Source organism: Pristis pectinata, chromosome 13 (genome assembly GCF_009764475.1).
Source record: "Pristis pectinata isolate sPriPec2 chromosome 13, sPriPec2.1.pri, whole genome shotgun sequence".
In the NCBI taxonomy this organism is placed as follows: domain Eukaryota; kingdom Metazoa; phylum Chordata; class Chondrichthyes; order Rhinopristiformes; family Pristidae; genus Pristis; species Pristis pectinata.
In genome coordinates this window covers 42,616,178-42,636,853 of record NC_067417.1, presented here as the reverse complement: position 1 = coordinate 42,636,853, position 20,676 = coordinate 42,616,178, and the positions used below count along the sequence as shown (strand labels likewise).

The following is a 20,676-nucleotide window of genomic DNA, read 5'->3' as shown; positions in this document are numbered from 1 at the left end:
TATTGCTTTCACCCAAAACTCCACATACACATTTTTTCAGCTGGTGTGTTAAAACCAACAATTTTTTTCTTGTTTGGACTGCAAAAGGAAATATCTAATGAAGAAACACTTTGCAGATATTTTTTAAACTGCAGGAAATATCTCTTTCTGTAGTGCAATTAATATATGATTCTAAATGTTCACAGTGTTCAGGAAAGAAAGCAAAGGGGGAAGAAAGATGGAGTGGAGTTGGGGCCCTCGACAGAACTAATTAAAGAATATTATTGCGGATGCTCCTCATGGTTTAAGAGCCCATTAGAGTTAATAAATAACAGCTATGTTTCATTCTACTGGCTTTCAAGAGGCCAGCAAATAATAGGGAGGTGAAGGAAGAGCAAACCTACAGGGAAATTACAAAGAATTGCAAGAACTGAGGAGATAATGGAGAACTTTAATTACTCCAATTGTGAGGAGGAATTTCCTGAGTGCATTCAGGAAAATTTGAAATGCTCCTGCTTTGCTTGGACAGGTTCTGGGGAATGAGATGAACCAAATGCCCATGGGGTAACTCTTAAGAAACAGAGATCAGAGTATCACATCTAGATTAGAGATGAAAAATGGCAAGGAGTAATCTAGCAGAGCAGAAATTAATTGCCAGAAAGTAAACTTCACTGTGCTGAGAGGGGATCTGACTATAGCATATTAGAATCAAGGATTTGCATGCAAAACTGAGAAAACAACTGGCAGCTTAAGAGATGGTTTGAATACTGCCAGGGCTTCCCAAACTATTTTCCAACATAGTACTTGAAATTTCATATTATCATGGAAGCCAACCAAAACACCAATTCAGTAACATTACAACCAACAATAATTACAACATTGTTAAAGTCTGAGTGTTGTATAACATGTAGAGGAGCATTGATGCCAAGCAGTATTAAGGATTTATTGCAGGAACATTTTTTTTTAAAAGGCGCTCACCATGCCCCTTCCTCATTCTCCATCTTCCCCGCTCATCCCCACTCTCCTCTGAACCTCCCTCTCACCATCTCCTCCATTCCTCCCTACCTCTCTTGCATTCACTGCTCGTTTCTGTGCTTCTCTTTTGCTGGGGTTCTTGCTGCCAGCAGATTGTAAGGCAGCAAGAGCTGGAGATGACTGTCATTACCCGCAGTTGCAGGCTGGCAAAGCGACTCAAGCTTAATGCAGGCTGCCAAGGCAGTGGAATTGGGAGGGAAAATCCATTGCTCGGTGGGGGGCAATTGCTCAGTGAGTAGAAGTGGTCTGTTATTTAAAGTGGATTGAGGGGGTTTAAGTGGTGGGCAGGATGCCTGAAGTAACATGGCAGATGCTACCTACATTCTTTGGTAACCCTTCTGTATTCCCCAACCACTGTCCCCCACCTCCATCACCAGGTGACATACACGATTAATATATTAAAAATATTAACACAATAATGTGACTGTGTTAATTACATGTTAATGGTGACTTATTTACAGTTTTAGTGATTACATCTGTGTCTCCACCCACGATGTTGTGACCTTGGGACAGGTTGAGAAATTGGTTAATAAAGCAAATGGGATCCATGGCTTCATCAACAGAGATACAGCAAAGTACACACAGGGGGCCGAACGGGCTACGCCTGTTTCTGTTTCTTATATTCTTCTCTGCAGCACAGATTGACTACAAAAGCAAGGAGATAATATTGAATCTTTTTTTGAAGACTGATTTGGCCTGACCATGACATCCAGTTCTGGTCATACTCAGGACCTAGAGTGAGCACAGAAAAGTATGGCTCTGGGGATGACAGATTGCAGTTGTGAAGTTTCGGCATTATTCTCCTTGGAACAGAGGCTTGGAGGAGACTTGACAGTCTGTACAATGTCTTGACATGTTTAGAGAAAAACTGTTCCCATTTGAGGAGTCAAGGACCAGTGGATGGAGACTTAAAATGTCGGCATAAGATCCAGAGGTGGCAAGTGGGAAAGCTTCCTACAGGGCTTGAAGGATAAATATGAAGTTGATGTACCACTGGACTGGAGTGTCCAGAACCAGGGATCACAGTCTCAAAATAAGGGGTGGCCCATTTAGGACAGAGGCAAAAAGAAATTTCATCACCCAGTAGCTAATGAATGTTTGGAATTTTCTACCCTGGAAGGCTGTGGAGGCTCTGTATATTCAAGACAGTGATTGGGAAATATTTGGATAGTAAAGGAATCAAAGAATATGGGGTCAGTGCAAGATAGGATTTAGGCAAAAAATTAGCCACCATTGAACATAGAGCAGTACAGCACAGGAATAGGCCCTTCAGCCCACGATGTCTATGCCAACCAAGATGCTAATCCAAACAAATCCCATCAACCTGCATGTGGTCTGTATCCCTCCATTCCCTGCCTGTTCCTGTCTGAATGCAGACTATTGTATCCGCTTCTACCACTTCCCCTGTCAGCACATTCCTGGCACCTACCACTCTGTATATAAAAAAATAACTTGCCTCCTAAATCTTCCTTAAACTTTCCCTCTCTCACCTTAAATGCATGCCCTCTAGTATTTGACATTTCTACCCTGGGAAAAAGATTCTGACTATCTACCCAATCTATGCCTCTCATAATTTTATAAACCTCTATCAGGTCTCCCCTCAGCCTCCATCGCTCCAGAGAACAATACAGGTTTGTCCAACCTCTCCTCATAGCTAATACTCTCTAATCCAGGCAACATCCTTCTTGTAATACAGCGACCAGAAATGCAAACAGTACTCCAAATGTGGCCTAACCAAAGTTTTATATAATTGCAACATGACTGCCAGACTTTTATACTCAACACCCTGACTGTTGAAGGCAAGTATGCCGCACACCTTATTTACCACCCCATCTACTTATGTTGCCACTTTCAGGAAGCTATGGACTTGCATAATCCATTATGTTAAATAGCATCACATTCCTTATGAGCCAAATAGCCTACTCCTGCTTCTGTTTCTTCTGCAGCATGTAGTTATGAGCAGGAATGCATTGCCTGAGAGTTTTGTGGATGCAGATTCAATTTTGGCTTTCAAAGGAGAATTGAATAAATATTTGAAAACACACAAGTCTGCAGGTTTATGGGGGAAGACACGGGGAACTGGATTGAAGGGCTTGCTGTATAAAGAGCCAAAAGAGATGTGATCTCTGCTGTACAGTTCGTTGATTCCAACTCTAATGTCTGCTGCTGTGGTTGACACTCACATGTTGAAGTTGTAATGACCTGGGTAGTTGGTATGAAGCACAAATTTCTTCACCTGATGTGTTGTGGCATCAAACAGGACATCCTGCCAAAGAGAGAGACAGAAAGAAATAAAATCTGTTGAGGCGAATGGTGTAATACCAATTTATCAGGTATAAGTGAAACTGTGGGTACGCACCACTCCTAGAGTAAAGTAGTTGAAAAAGTAGTCATTGCACTTGGAGGGGACCTGCTTGTGAGGGGAGGGAGAGTGGATCTTCATCTGTAGAAAGAAGCACATGGATAATCAATAACACAAAAATGAGCATGGAAATAGCAGATAATTAAACTTATTTTAATACAAGGCACCCAGCTATTTGGGCAAACGGTGTCATAGAGATTTCACAGTCAGTAAGGACATGTATTTCTGTTGCCACCCAGTGCTCCGGGTCCACAGTTGGGGTCTTCATGACATGAAGTAAAGCTAAGCAGAATGGAAAGATGCAATCACTATTGAAAGGTCACTGGTGTTAAACAGTAGATGGGAACTGGACAACATGAAACATGCATAACCTGCTTAAAGCAAATTGTACTGGAAGTAACAATCAGTGAGTAAGATTAACAAGAAATAGATTACACCTCAGAGTTTAGTCTGTCACATAATGGACCATAACATGGCACTCCCTAACATACTTGGGTGTCGGGAATAAATGAAGAGTTCAACTTACCTTGTCCTCTGACTTATAGAAAACTTTGTGTGGAGATCCTAAAGCACTCAGCACATCCTGGCAGGAATCCCCAAAATACACACAGCGTTCAAATGTATGCATTTTTGTGTCTGCCAGTATGCCAGGGCCACAACCTGCAATCAGGAGAGAGGCACCTTAGAGTCAGCACGCTGGAGAAAAGGAGCACATCACACTTTATTCAAGTGAGTTTATTCAATCAAGTATGCAATGATTATTCAAGCAAGTTAATAAAACGTTAGTGCTTTGTTACAAAGAAGGCTGACTTACCAACATCATGTATCATGAGATGGCTTTCAAATAACACATCCCTCGGTAAGGTAAGGCAAGTGGAAATTGGGTATCTCCACGGTATACACTACCAGGCTATTAATATGCCAGCTTTAGATAAACATTAGCAGAAAATGAGACCCGCCAACTATCTTAGAGGCTGTGTCTAACAGCATGTGCTAATATTGGAAGTAGTAGTATAAATGGAATTCAATTCCTTGTGCTATGTTCTAACAATTCTGGAGTTCATCAGTTAAATCAGTGGACGGCTCAAAATAAATTCTACCTTTTTTTTAAAAACACGTAACTCCTGGATTCTTTACCAATAGCTTAGAGATCAGATTCTGCAACTACCTTTTTAGAATCAGGCCCACAAGTACATTGCATTTGAGTAAATCAAATCCTGTTTCAATAAGTGATTGGCATCATTAATTCTTTGGAAATTTGGTAATTCCTCTCATCTTTTCAATGCAAGCCACAGATTAGTGGTCTTCACCATAGAAATAGTTGGGTGTGGGGATGGGATATATCACAGGCTCTATGAGGTATGCGCTAGATTGGAATTAAAATGTGCTATGGAGCTCCTCAATAACTTTGTTGCCAAAGCCAGACAGGACCAGATGGTCAAAGGTCAGTGCAAAATTACAAGGTCTGATCCAAAACGATCATTGAGCATGTGCAATCTGTATCAGTGCCCAGAATAACAAAGATAAAATGTTCATTTCTGCTTTGTCACATCAAGACCGACTACACTGCTGCTGCTCTGACTCATTTCTCACCTTCTACCTCCACAAACCAGTTCATCTAAAACTCTGACGCCTATAGTCCTACTCAGCAGCAGCCTGTGCTCACTAATCTATATTGATCTACCTCCCCAAAGCCCAAAATATAACATTTTCAAATGTGCCTGTATAGTCTCCTTCCTCCACACGTCACACCCAAGGATGAGTTCAAATTCCACCATCGCAGCTCTGGAAATTTAAATTCAGCTGAACATTCATTCCCTCTGCTAGTGCAACATAGTGGCGGTGTTAACCATTGACAAAATGCACTGCAGTCACTCATCTTAGCTGTTCTAACCACACCTCCTCAACCTACAGCCTCCACCACCGAGAGGATAAGGGCAGCGGCAGATGGGAACACCATCACTTATATGTTCCTCTTCATTTTGCACACCATTCTTACTTGGAAATGTACTGCTGTTCCTGCAACATTGGCTGTAAATGCTGGAACTCCCTCCCCAACAACATTGCGGAAGTACCTCCACCAGAAGGACAGCAGTGGTTCTGGAAGGTGGCTCACTGCTACATTTGCAAGTGGAAGCACCAATGGGCAGTAAATGCTGGCCTTGCCAGCAATGCCTAAAAAATGAAATTAAATCTCTATAATCTTCCATGAGGAATGGGTTAGCAAAGATAATTTTAGAAAATCAGATGGATCCTTTCTACACTTTGTCTTGACTGATTGTTGTAGTTGAAGTATTTAATCAAGTCACATACACCCAAATTTGTGTATGTGGAGCTCTAAATAAGAGCTTATGCTTTTGCTTGAATGAAAGGAAGAAAGACTTGTGGAGATGGCTATCACTTTGGTGGGATAGACAACACTTTAAAGAGGGAAAATAAGAAATACAAGGCCAGAGATTTGGCTTATTTTGACAAAAATTAGGAAGAAAATACATGAATGGAATTGTTGTGTGAACATGACTGAGCTAATGTTCAGTTTTCAGAGTCAGGGTCAGCTTAGCACTTTGAAATGTGAGGAAAATGAAAGGGACCTGGTGATAGCTTTGATGGATAACTTTCTCATGTGGGTTAATAAACTTTGCAAATGCCATGTTGTTTTGGCAAAGAAACGTAGGTCTAGAAATCAGATTCTGCAACACTGATTATTTCAGTGTGATGCAATTGAACATGTATAAACTTCAGAATGGAACCCAACACACTTTTTCTGGGTCGTTTCTCATCAATCTCGGAAACCTGACCAGGCTCAGCAGCTGCAGCGACCCTCCCTGGAGGCAGGAGTGATCCTCCCCAGAGGCGGGAATAAGATTGACTGAGGTGGGAATAAGATTGACTAAGATTTTGATGGAAGTTGACATTGAATCTGAAACTGCAGTGGTGCAAGCTTGGAATGTGATCCCACCCCCAATGGATATTCTATTTAGTTCAACCTGGGAAAATAGAGCAGCAAATAGAAACAGGAAACGCAAGCACAGTGAATGCTGAATTTCTACTTAAGTGAAGACAGACCTGATGGGTGAACATTTTCGCAGCCCCTCTAATGAACCAGCCTGAAGATACATATACTACTGAACACCCAGCACTACATGCGATTCCAGAAGGAACCCAGCAGCGAAGGCTACTGATGTGGAATACACGCTTAGAAGCTGATACACACCAGTCTATCTTCTGCACTCTGTGGTCTCTCACTCAGCAACCATTAGTTAGTAACCATGCCAACATTGTCACGAAAATCATGTGACCTGGGACTCTGGGGACCCTCTGCAAGGAGATACGTCCTCCTTCCAGAATAAGCAATAGCATTCTATCCCAGCAATATTGTGTGGAATTCAATTGCAAACCAGGAAGGCATTTGGCAACCTAGACACAGGTGTACCAAAATAGGCAAGGTGCAAATTCACAGGAAACAGGATTTGCTTTTGAAGGATCACTTTCCTGAATTGTCACTCAAGTCATTTTCCACTTTACAGAAAATTAAAAGCTTTTCTGTTGGGATAATCTTTCAATGATTATATGCATTTATCCAACAATTCAATATTTAATGTACACTAATTAATTTCTTTTCCTTAAGAGCAATACCAGCTCTCCAGCCTCGAAAAGCCAGTTCAGTGAAGCACACAAAATATGATGGCTGTACATTAATTGATAAACTCACACCAACACTACAAAGCGATTATTGAAAGATGCAGAGGCCATTAAATACTTAGATGGATCTGGAAGAAAGCATCAAAATAATAAACATTTGGAGTAATCTGCTGTACAGGGCATGAGGGGAAAAAAAAATTAGAGCAGCAGCTAATGCAGAGGGATACGAGGGTGAGTGGAAAAATGCATTCAGATGGCATCTTTCATGACCCTAGGACATCTTAAGTCCCCTGGTAGCCTATGAAGTACATTAAGAGTTAGCACACAAAAATATTTCTTTTGTCCTCAACTTTTCCCTTGCATTTCCAGAACATTCATGCATATCAGACAAAAGCTGTTCAGAACTCAATCCCTGCTTCAATCATAAGGACACAGGAACCAACGACAAAGTGTTTCACTGTCATCCTGTCAGAGGAAAGGCAACTCAGTGTCTGGACCTGGAACTTCAAATTCAGGGGGTTCAGCATCACATCACAAGTTATTATAACCATTCTACCATCATTTTAAAAAACATTCTTCAAAAGGATACAATATATTACCATTGCCTTTTGGGTAACTGAACTTGGTATTTCCACCTGTATAAATACTTTGTATTATTTTTTCTCTTAAGTCTCTCTCCTTACTTTTTCTGAATGCAGTTATTCATACTTGGGTATAATTCCAAACATGATAAAGGGATCCCTCACTTCATTTCTCCAAAGCACCTGCACTTTCCTCCCAAATAACCACAGGAGCTGTCACAGCCATGCCAAATCCTGCCTATGTCATGCTTGTGGATTTGCATCTGGACTCACCAGACTTGCTAAAGACTACAAGAGAGATGTGTTTTTATACTTCCAAAGGCAGAGGTGCAAATTAAGTCTTGCATCTACACTGCCAACCATTACAAAGGATAGCAAATTCAGCACAGACTGAGCAATAAACATTTCTAGTTGTTAAGATGTGATGCAGATCTCCCCACACAATACAGTTACTCACCTGAACCAGCAGGGGGACCCAAGGCTTCAGTTCAAGAGAAATTCAAAATCTCAGCGACTTCAGTTCAAAACTCCATATGGGTTTGAGTTATTACAAAAATTACAGAAACTAACCTCCCCTCTAAAGCTTGACTGAAACTATTCAGACGTACCTAGGCAACATGCCTAGATGGAAGACTAGTTGTCTTTGGCAACACAAGCTCATGGAACACCGCATCATCTTGTGTCTAGGCACACTGTAACACTCAGGACTCAATGAGGAATTCAACGATTTAGGATAGCTGGCTTTTCCCGTTTGTGTGAGAATTGGCCACCTATCCCACGGTCATCCACCTTAGCTCAGTTTTTCTTCTCTCCATAGGTGCTGCCTGATCTTCTGGGTATTTCCAGCATTGTTTTGCGTTTTAGATTCCCAGCATCTGCTATGTTCTGCATCTTACAGTTCCAGCATGTTCTTTTTCATATTCCCCATTTACCCATTAACCAGATGGCTCTGAAAGCATTGTGTCAGCAAGCAAACCTTTGTCTCCACCCTACTACAGATATGCCCTTTTCTCTCTACCCTCTCCCTCTACAACTTTAAACACACTTTTTCCCCTCTCTTTTGCTGTTCTGATGCGGGGTGATTGACCTGAAACATTAGCTCTGCTTTTCCCTCCACAGGTGCTGCCTGAACTGCTGAGTATTTCCAGTATGTTCTGTTTTTAATTCAAATTTTCATCATCTGCAGTTTTATTAAAATTTCAGTTTCACAGTCCTATCCTGGAAATGGCAACTGCCTATAGCTGAGAAACTTAATCCAGGAAAGTGATCACAATACAACCTGCATTTACATTAGGAGCCGTGTTTTAAAGAATAGCCTTTCCAAGGGAATTTGAATACAAATTCTCAAAACAATACTAGTTGGCTTGTTAATAGAATCATTTATTACTTAAGCTCTCAACTGGCCTTCATTCTGCCAACATTTCATTCCAACATACAATGGTGGGAAGCCGATCAGTGAGCAGGTAAAGGATGGCATTGTGTAAATAGTAAAGCAAGCAGTCCATCCAGAGCAGGAGGAAGTTGTACCATATCCTAAATATACCAAAATTCAGTACCTGAATGACTTTGACGCACTGTGATGCTAACGGTTATACATAGTACAATGTCATGTATAGCACCACTGGAGCTTGAAAATCTTTCAATCATCAGAACAGGTAGATGGAAATCTTCAAAGGATGACAGCTCTGCTAATGTGATGTTTCATTAGCGTTTCACCAAAGCCAATCGATATTAAACTCTCAAGTTTGGCAATGGGATTCAAATCTCAAATATCTGATTGAAAGTTATCAACTGAGTCATGCTGATTCCCAAGTCATGCAAGATCCTAACCCTAAAAATAGCAAACACAAGAGTGACAATTGTTCTACAGCCCAATAACTTACAACTTAACCCTAATGCAGCCTGTTGTAGGGAAAAAAAAACAAGCTGCATAAACAGTTATTAGGTAGACTGCATCCGTTTAAGAGAACACCCATGATTTGTTTCAGGCAGTACAGATAACTGCAGTGACCGACACCACTGTTCCCACTCCATCATCCCGTGCCATTCTGTTTTGTATTGCAATGACACAAATTTACAATCACAGTTTTGTCACATTCATACACTGGGAGTTAGTTCTAATTATTATGCACTAAGCAGAGCAAATACGGTATTATTTGCATCCTTCACTGAAATGATTTCTTCTTCTTCCATCTACACCAAAAGAGAGGAAAATGTTTAGTTTTACCTGCTGTTAGTAGTCGCAATTGGAGGCCAAGGGGTCCCACTGGATCTCTCAATACTTCAACAGTCTCTGCATACACGTTACCATAGAAACAACTCAGTGGCATCATAGGAGCTCTGTAAAAGCCAGATTGATGTGCTCACTATGCAGGTATTTCAGGAAACTTCATTGATAAATAAATCATTCTTTTCAGATGGTTATTGACATTGCAGAGTTCCATCATCTTTTTTTTGACTATCGTTGTCCAGGGAACAGTTTTAACGAACATTCAGCATTATGGAGCTTGCTTTTAATTAGCATGGAATGTTTTACTGGACAAGACTCATTAATGTACAATCCAAGCAAGTAGAATCTACCAAGGCTAGGTTTTAATTGCTATCTTGCAGCTGTGGGACTGTCATAAAATACACTGCCCTTTAAAGGAGCAGCCAGCCAGCAACCTGAGTCGTGAAACTACCAACACAGTTTCAGGTATTTATGTTAAAGATGCAAATTGCTCTTCACCAGCATTCAGTTCAGTTGCAAACTCTGCAGCAAGAGGTGACCAAGGTATTGGATATTACTGAAAGGCTTTCACATACTCGTCTTTGTAAACTGCACCACTGTGGTTGTCTCAGAGAGGTACGGGTATGGGCTTGGGTGCAGGGAGTCAGGGTAGGATGTCTGATCTGGACTTGGGGGGGGGAGGTGGGAAACAAGGGAGTTGTGAATTAGGGTTCTGATTTGGGAGGCGTGGTTATGGACCTGATTTGAAGGGAGTGAATATGGTAATTAGGTGATCTCAGGGTCACTTGGGGCCAGTCAATAAATTACATTACAATACAGGGACCTTTTTGAAAAAGGTTCTTAGTGCGTGGCTGGAATCTCCCTGTAAAATGTGCCGCTGTGGCTGTAAATCTGAGGCAAAAATTGTCTCCCTGGCACAGCTGTGATTCAGAACCACATTGGTCATTCGGATTTCTATAGGCACAATTCAACCTCAAACTGTGCTCCACTACAGAAATAACCTGATATTACCTGTATAGTGCTTAATAATAAGGGGGTTACACGACTGAATTTTTGGGCTAAAGACATCTTGACAAATACTAAATTCATCTCTAGCACGCTTCTTCCCAATGAGTATTTGATGGTTTGGAGAACCTAAACAAATCAGGAAAACAACTACGTGGAAACTTCTTTCTGTGGTAGTTTCCTTACTTTGTGTCCTGTAGACTGTTTGCAGTGTAAATGTACATGCGTTTCACAGTCGCACCATGAGGAATCTGCAGGGAGGCCAGCCCGTGAGCAAATTTCGGCTGTGGAAACAAAATACTCAAGCTGTCTATAGTCATCAGCAAGAACAAATAATGGAAAACGAGAGAGAGAGAGCGAGAGAAAATCGGCCAAGTAATGTATCCACACCTCCTCATTACACTCAACCCAACCTCCCTCTTGACTTCCAATCCACACCCACTGCACATCCAAACTGTACGGCCTCCATTACATTGCTGCTCTCTTGCTATCCTTCGAGCTGCACTCACTGTCACCCCACCAGGTGCTGGGGACACTCTGCCTTTCAGTTCCATTCACTTCTCTCAATACTGTCTTTTTAATTAACATTAATTTCTTTCAGTTCCATTCACTCTCGACGCAGCTCTCTCCATTATTTCTGGGTTTTCCATGTTTCTCTCTTAAGATAGACACTATATATTTGTTTAATTCCTCTGCTATTTCTTTATTTCCCAGTATAATTGATCTTGCCCCAGTCTTTCAGTGACCCACATTAACTTTTGCTAATCTTTTCCTTTTTCGATATCTATAGAAGCTTTTTTAGTCTGTTTTTATGCTTCTCACTAGATTACTCTTGCATTCTTCTTTTCTTTTCCTTTAATTCCTTTTGCAGAACATTTTTTTTTCTCAATCCTCAGGTCAACTACTATTTTTAACAACATTTTTAGCCCCTTTCTTTTATCTATTACTATATCTAACGTCTCATTATAGACTGACTGGTTTTTCTGCTGGGTTTTTGTACCTTAAAGAGATATTTATTTGTTGTAAACTATATATTAATTCCATAAATGTTGGACATTGCTTGTTCATTATATTTGAAAACTTAGTTTATATTTAGTTTTAGAGCTAACTCACACCTGATGCCTTTGTAGTTTACTTTGTTTAGCTTTAAAACCCTGGTTTCAGATTGAACTAAATCACATTTGATCTTTATTATAAAAATATTACGATTACTCTTCCCTATAGTCTCTTAACTACTCAAACTACTCTCCCCTTCTAGACTCTTTGTCCAAAGGAATCAGAATCTTGGCATTTACCCAGCCAATCCCTCTCAAAGAGACCTCATAATTCTAAACACCAATAAGTAGAGCAGGCACGGTAGTGTAGCGGTTAGCGTAACACTATTACAGTGCCAGCGACCCAGGTTCAATTCCGGCCGCTGTCTGTAAGGAGTTTGTACGTTCTCCCCGTGACTGCGTGGGTTTCCTCCGGGTGCTCCGGTTTCCTCCCACATTCCAAAGACGTATGGGTTAGGAAGTTGTGGGCATGCGATGTTGGTGCCAGAAGCATGGCGACACTTGCGGGCTGCCCTCAGAACACTATGCAAAAGATATATTTCACTGTGTGTTTCGATGTACATGTGACTAATAAAGATATCTTATCTTATAGAGGACATGAGATGAAGTTGTCCATTGCTGTCCTAGCAGAAGCAAAGTTATTGCTATGTCCAAGATCCCTTGGAACTTATCCCCTCACCTCAAATTTTGGAGCTTCTTTCCAGGAGTCCAGTTGAAAGGAGAAGGAAAGCCCTCGGAAGTTGAGATGAAAAAGTTGTTCAGCTGCATTGTACACTGTAAAATGAGGAAACAGCGGAAGGGGTAATAAAATTAAAACTAATACATTTCAACTCCTGACCATGCAAACCAATCTGTCTTTTACAACCCTCCCAACTGTGTTGAACATAGGTCGTCCCCAGGTCACGGCAGTTTGTTTGTAACCCGAACAGTTTTCAAGTCAGAATTGTGGCTGTGAACTGAGTTCCCACGTGGTAGAAGGTGCCTGCAGCCCCACAGCAGCCGGTAAATCCATCCCGCTGGTCTCCCAAATGCTCAATCGAATGTACGGGCTTGTACATAAATCAGGTGTTCACAAGGTGGGGAGGACCTGTACACCAAAGCTCATGTTCTCTTTCACATGCACTCTCTCTCTCCGAGCTTCCACGCTGCATTAATCAGAAAAGCCACCTACAAAAGCTTGTAGCTGTTATCAAGAGAGTTGTGCTTATTGCTCCTATCATTGTGACAACCTCAGCACAACTGCACTGCTCAGATGAGTTGACCCATCATTATGCAAATATATAATGTTTGTACTCCCTTAACAAAGCTACTTGATTCTAGTAATATCAGGTGCAGTGTTGCTTCACTTCTTGACATACAACCTTTCTTGCCCATCATCTTTTCATGGTGCTGAAAATGCCTAACAGATCCCAGAAAGAAGCACCAACTTCACATGGTCAACCATGACAAGCAATGCATGGTTCTCTGAGTCTCTTAGCAAGTAAACCTGTCTCTACATTAAAGGAGACATTTCATTAATAATGCCTAAACTAACTGGGAATGTCAAAATAGCAGCAGCAAACAAAAGCTTTCCACTCTCTTGTCCACCAATTCATTTGTGCTAAAAGCATCCTTGCTGATCTGTTATGTCCAGTTCATAAGTGAGCAAAACATCTAACCTGTGGCAACAAAGTGATGTGAAAAAGGCATGAAAAGGTTAGAGTTCCACTTTTCTAAAATTTTAATTACCTGAAAGAGCTTAAGCCCCTGTCTATGATGTACAAAAGTACATTTCCTTCTCAAACAACATTCAGGCAAATGTAGTGAGTATACCTGTAAAACACTGACTGCAAATTCAGAATCTCAGAATTATAATGCACCAAAAGAGGCGTTCAGTTCACTGTAGCTGTGCCAGTTCTCAAAGGCCTGTCCTCAGTTAGTACCATTCTCTTGTTGTTTCCCAATTCTATTTAGAGTTTGAGTTCTTCAAAATGTTATCCAATTCCTTTTAAAAACTGTGGGTTCTGCTTCCAATATTGTTGGAAGGGCATCCATGTGCTGAAACATTTGGGACTAAACTGGACAGAATTGGAAAATGTGCACCAGATATAGCGACAATTAATCCATGCCCATTTGATTTGGTGCAGGACGCACAGAAAATTAGAGCTCCCAGCTCACTCCCTAGATTTCGGTAACCAGGTCAGCGTTAACCATGCCCTTTTTCGCCTTGGCACATACAGAGTCCAGTTTCATGCATGATTGCACATCTAAAAGGGAGGGGCTCTTCGTCTGTAACTGGTGGTGAATATCCCTCCACAGGCTTAGAAAGGTTGCAACAAGTCATGGGATAGTATGCTTGAGAGCAGCAATGCCAATTTTCCACCCTGGCACTGGTTTACTTGGTGGATAAGGAGGGGGGGAAGAAATGACGCCTGGTACCAAAGGGGCCAGGGAGTCATGTAAACAATCAAACAACAGTGGGATGGAGAGATTAACAAATGGAGTAAAGCACCAAGAGCATGGATGCAGTGCTGCAAAACAAAGACTTCATATGCTTGGTCAAGTTCACTGAAGGCCCATGTCTCAGCAACTGCGTTACTACCTTGTACACAAATCCACACAACACAGCCACACCATTGACCCAGCAACTGTCCCTTTTAATCCATATGCCTCATCACATGCTCAAATAATCATCATTCTTCCAGCCTCCCATTCACATCTCACAAGTTCCATACACTGCCAGCTATTTAATCATGTTAGGCACATCATCCAGGCATGATGTGGGTAACTCACTAATGTACTTGCCTCTCTTAGAGATCATTGAAACTTTACAACACAGGAAGCACCCATTGTGTCTGTACCAGTCAATAATATGCTAGCAGCCTAATCTCCATTCCAGCACAGGATCCACAGCCCTGCAAGTCACCACTCTGCCACTACACATCACAAACTTTTTAAATGTGATGAGGGCTTCTGCCGCTGTGGCCCTTTCAGGCAGTGAGTTCTTGACCCCTATCACCCTTTGGATTAAAAACATTTTTTTTCTCTGCTTTTATCCTTTCAGAAATTGTTTTAAACACATGGCCCCGATTACTGATCCCACTGCTGAGGGAAAGAAGGGAGTAAGTCCTTCCCAATAACTCCATCTATTTCCCTCAATTATATACACAGAATAATGCACAGTCTCCCCTCAGTCTTTCTTTCTTCAAAAGAAAAGAACTCTGGCTTATCCAATCTTTCCCCAAAACTCCAATTTCCCTTGTAATTCTCCTCTGGACCCTCTCCAGTGCTACAACATCTTTCTGCAAGATGACCAGAACTGAACACAGTTCTCAGGCTGTGATCTAATAAGTGTTGTGTACAGTTCTCGCGTAACCTCTTTACCCTCACGTTGTTTGCCTAAACCTAATAAAAAGCACCCATGTGCCTTTTTAACCAACTTATTGACTGCCCTTTGTATTCAAATCCCTTTGTTCCTCCACATCACTCAAGGAATTCCCACATTTACTGTACAGTTCCTTGCCTCACTGCATCTCCCAAATACATTGTCTTTCACTTCTCTAGATTATAATCCACTTGCACAATACACAAGAAGTGCTGGAGGAACTCAGCAAGTCAGGCAGCATCTATTGAGGGAAATAAACAGTTGACGTTTCGGGCAGACTGTTTATTTCCCTCTATAGATGCTGCCTGACCTGCTGAGTTCCTCCAGCACTTTTTGTGTATTGCTCCAAATTCCAACATCTGCAGAATTTTTTTTATGTTTCTTATATTCCACTTGCTTCTTTTCTGCTCACATGACCAGACCATCAATATCTTCCTGCAGTCTAAAGCTTTCCTCCTCAGCATCAGCCATGTGGCAAATCATTATCATCTTCAAACTTCTATATCATGTCTTCTATGTTTAAGTCCAAATCATTAATATACATTACAATAAGCCAAGGAACAAGTCTTGAGCCCACAAGTCACAAAAAACACCTGTCAACCATTACCCTTTGACGACATATTTTGGGCCTATTTGCAACAAGAACTGGACATTTACACTTGGTTTGGGTAGTGGCACGTAACATTTATGCCACAAGAGTGCAAGGTAATAGGCTATAAACTAATTACCTACCTTGAACATGCAATAGCATTACCATTACCAAATATCCCATCACCAACATTTTGAAGGGATTCCCATTGATCAAAAGCTTGCCTGGAACAACCATTGTATGATTGTAGCTGCAAAAGCACATTAGAGGCTGGATATTTTCAATCACAGAATTGTAGTCACACACCAACAGAAACAGGCCCTGCAGCCCGGTGAGTCCACACCGACCATCAAGCACCTATTTACACTCATCCCATTTTATTATTCCCACATTCATATCAACTCCCTTCAAATTCTATCATTCACCTATACACTAGGAGCAATTTACAATGGCCAATTAACCTACCAATCTGCATGTCCTTGGAATGTGGGAGGAAAATGGAGCACTTGGAGTAAACCCATGCAATCACAGGGAGAATGTGCAAACTCCACATGTCAGCAACCCGGAAGTCAGGACAGAACCCGGACAGAATACTTAAGAGTCACTGTCACTTTTACAGCTACAACCCTGCAACTACAGCTGTAGATGCAGCATGTGGCAGATCTATCACTCCTTCAAAAATGTGAGTCTTGCTCCTCAGTTAAGTGCACACCTACTTAGAATATAGAACAGTATAGCACAGGAACAGGTGCTTTAGCCCACGATGTCTGTGCCAAACACGATGCCAAATTAAACTAAATCTCTTCTGCCTAAACATGATCCGTATCCTTTGCATATTCATGTGCCTATCTAAAAGCCTCTTAAACGCCACTATCATATCTGCTTCCACCATTACCCTCATCAGCCCATTCCACGTACCTATCACTCAGTGTAAAAGAAACTTGCCCCACACAGCTCCTTTAAACTTTCCCCTTCACACCTCTAATATTTGACATTCCTATCCTGGGAGAAAGATTCTGACTGTCTACCTGATCTACTCCCCTCATAATTTTATAAACTTCAATCAGGTCTCCCCTCAGCCTCCAGTTCTCCAGAGAAAACAACCCAAGTTTGCCCAACCTCTCCTTATAGCTCATACCCTGTAATCCAGGTAACATCCTGGTAAACCTCCTGTACCCTTTCCAAAGCCTCACTGTTCACTTCATCAGATATTTTCAATTCTTAGCACAGATATCTTACCTCCAGGATGAGTTGCTCCAAATGACTGGTCAATCTGCTCTATGGTTGGAGCTATTGCCTGAGAGTTGAAGTGTACACCACTGCAAAATAACAAAGATCAGAAATATCCATTATAGAAGGGTTTGGTACAGAATATGGAGTCTCAGTGAATAAGGTACAACAGATTATATCCACTGATCCTCCCCCGCACCTCTCCAACCCTCAAAGATCACCCTGGGCCTTAATTTAGTGTATTATAGCCTGCAGTCACACAGCATTACGATTTATTTTTGTAGCTCGCTGGTAAAAAGCTGAGAATGAGATTACATTCTGCTGCACTCCTTTCCACAGGAATTCTTTCTACGTGTTCCCCAACTTGTCACAATAACCACTGCTCACCACCAGTGTTCATGTTGCAGGAGGAGCCCAATGGTGAACAGACTAAACTTAGAGTTCAACCAATGGTGCACAAAATACAGACTACAGGACCCACCTTAGGAAAATGAGCACTGCCACTGGAGCAATGAAATGGGCTTCAATGGCAATAACCTGGCAGGTTTGTGAAGGAGTAAGCTTTGTTAGCATTTGTGACTTTTCCTTTAAAGTTTCCATTTCTGAGCACCCTCTTTTCTAATGATAGATAATACAATGTTTTGCATTAATCTTTGGTGTTTATTTGCTCCCCATGTGATCATTGCAGAAAGCGAAAAAGCAATTAGCTACAGAATTCCTAATTTTTAAAAGCAATAGCAAAGCCATTCGTTTTCAATGGTGAAATAAGATGCTATTCCATTGCAAACAGGTCTGCCAGTTAAGAACAATTCATTGCATCATGTTGGAGAAGCTGCCTTGCAAAAATACCTTCACAAGACAGCTGAAAGGTGTGTGGAGCCTGGAGCAGAAATTAATGGCTTTAACTTGGATGAAACGTTTTTGAAAGTGAGCAAATCCAGTTTCAATATAAATGTAGAGGCTAGCCTGTCACACTGAGTCCAACTTTAATTGGAATTGGAAAATTTATAAGACAGAACCATAGAGGGGCTGAAGGCTAAAGCAAAAGAACTAATAGGTTAGAGAACTTTTAAAAACACAACTCAGAATCAGTGAAAGTACCTCTCACACAATTTACTTCATGCTGAACTTGAGAAGTGTAACTTTACTTTGAAGTACAATGAAACGTCTCGCTATGTGGCAGTGGCATTTGAACTTATGATTTGCATTTTTAGCGATAGTGGACAGTTGTATTCTAGGAGGCGCTTAACTCGGTCAGTCAACTGCATGCTGCGTAGTTTCTCAGATTATGTGGTGTTCACATACTCCAAGGCCTCTTCATGGAAGTAAACCTTGCATGCTCCAGTTCTTTGATTTACAAATGTGAAAAATGTTTATTGGTGTACTTCACTTTGTTCTTGACAGACAAGAGATGCTTATATCATGTATTCCAGAATTTTAGGTTACAGAAAACACAAGCTCTGTTGTACCGTGCACAAGAAATTACCTTCCCATTGGACCCATGGATGTCAGGTTTCATTTCTCCTAAACAAGGGTCCAAATTATGAAACGTAACCATGAAATACTAGTGATGATATCTGCAATTCTGTTTAATAAGGTGTATATTTTTATTTTACCACTGTAAATCTGGATACAGGGTCCTACTGGGGTATTTTCAAGCTACTCAAAGCCTCGGAACTACAAAGCGTGAAGAATGGGGGATAGTAATGAGCATTGGAACTGCCAAGAGGAGACACAAGGTAATATACAGACATGGACCGAGGACTGGTTATTGGACAGACAGTGAAGAGTTAGCACAAACTGATCTTTCTTAGGCTGACAGGCTGTGACTAGTAGGGTGCCACAGGGATCAGTGGTTTGGTCCCAGCTATTCAAATGTTATCAAAGATTTGACTGAGTGGACCAAACATCATATTTTCAAGTTTGATGGTGACACCAAACTCAGTGGGATTGTGAGTGGGGAGGAAGAGGATGTTAAGTGGCTTTAAGGGATATAGACAATCTGAGTGAGCAGGTGAAAACATGGCAGATATAAATTATGTGGAAACATATGAAGTTATCCACTCTGGTGCACAAAACAGAAAGCAGATTTTATTTTTAAATGCTGAGAGATTGGGTAATGTTGATGTTTGAAGGGACATAGGTGTCCATGTACAAGAGTCACTGAAAATCATCAAGCAGGTGCAACAAGTGATTCGGAAGGTGAATGGTATATTGGCCTTTATTTCAAGATTTGAGTACAGGAGTAACAATGTCTTACTGCAGTTATTATTGGGCATTGGTGAGATTGTTCCTGGAGCATTGTGTATCATTTTCATCTCATAGCCATAGAGTTGTATGGTACGGAAATGGGCCTTTCAGTCCACGATGTCCATACTGACTTTTTTGCCCATTTATACTAATCTCATTTGCCTACATTAGATCCATATTGTTCTCTATCATGCCTGTCCAAATGTCTCTTAAATGTGGTGATTGTATCCAATTTCACCAATTCCTCTGGCAGCCACTTCCAGATATTCACCACTCCATGTAAAAAAAAGTTTCCCCTTAAATCCCCTTTAAAAATTGTTCCTCTCAGCTTAAATAAAAACCTATGCCCCATTGATTCTGACCATCGACTCCACCCACGTACCTTATAATTTTATACACCTCCATCAGGTCAGCCCTCTGCCTCCTTCGCTCCAAGAAAAACCCAGTTTATCTAATCTCTCCCCTTAACTGAAGTCCTCCAACCCAGGCAACATCCTGGTGAATCTGCTCCGTAATCTATCCAGTGCAACTACTTCCTTCCTGCAGTGCAGCAACCAGAACTACACACAATACTCCAAGTGTGTTCTAAGCAGTGTTTGTAAAGTTGCAACAAAACGTCTCAACTTTTAGATTCTATGTCCTGACCTATGAAGGCAAGCATCATATGCCTCTTTCACCAGCCTATCTTCCTGTGTTGTCACTTTCAGGAAAATATGGACTTGATCCCCAAGGTCCCTCAACTTTCCTTAGCGCCTTACCATTTATTGTTCATGTCCAACCTCTACTTGACTTCCCAAATGCATCACTTCACGCTTGTCAGGATTAGATTTCAGCTGCCAACACTCCTCCCAACTTTCCATCTGATCTATATCCTGCTGTAGCTTTAGACAACTTTCCTCACTATCCACACCACCACCTTTTGTTTCATCCATGTTTACTAAATCATACTTCCTACATTCACATCCAAGTCATTAATATATAATCACCAACAACAAAGGTCCCAGCAATGATCCGTGGGTCACCACTGATCACAGACTTCCAATCAGGAAAAATATCCTTCCACCACTACTTTGTCTCCCATCAACCAAGCCAATTTTGGATCCAATCAGCCAACTTGCATTGGACCCCACATGCCTTAACCTTCTGAACCAGACTAACATGTGATACCTTCTCAAATGTGTTACTGAAGTCTGTACAGACAATGTCTACCACACCCTGCTTCATCAAAACTCTTATTTACCTCCTCCAAAAAAAAAACTCAATCAAATTTGAGAGGCTGACTATCTCTGATCAGCCCCCTATCCAACTCTTACCCCTTAGAATTTTCTCCAATAACCCCCCTATCACTGACACA

At 41.3% G+C, this 20,676-nt stretch overlaps 1 protein-coding gene across 2 annotated transcripts in view; it reads right to left on the bottom strand.

Annotated features, from left to right (window-relative positions):
- Positions 1–20,676, bottom strand: part of phaf1 (phagosome assembly factor 1) — a 70,905-nt gene that overhangs the window by 13,921 nt on the left and 36,308 nt on the right. For both annotated transcript variants that reach the window (XM_052028588.1, XM_052028589.1), the window contains exons 5-11: positions 17,082–17,161; positions 12,569–12,663; positions 11,021–11,118; positions 9,827–9,939; positions 3,903–4,036; positions 3,374–3,457; positions 3,198–3,280 (exon numbers count right to left, since the gene is read on the bottom strand). In XM_052028588.1, coding sequence (XP_051884548.1) covers positions 3,198–3,280; positions 3,374–3,457; positions 3,903–4,036; positions 9,827–9,939; positions 11,021–11,118; positions 12,569–12,663; positions 17,082–17,161 — 687 coding nt within the window. The remainder of the gene's footprint in view (positions 1–3,197; positions 3,281–3,373; positions 3,458–3,902; positions 4,037–9,826; positions 9,940–11,020; positions 11,119–12,568; positions 12,664–17,081; positions 17,162–20,676) is intronic.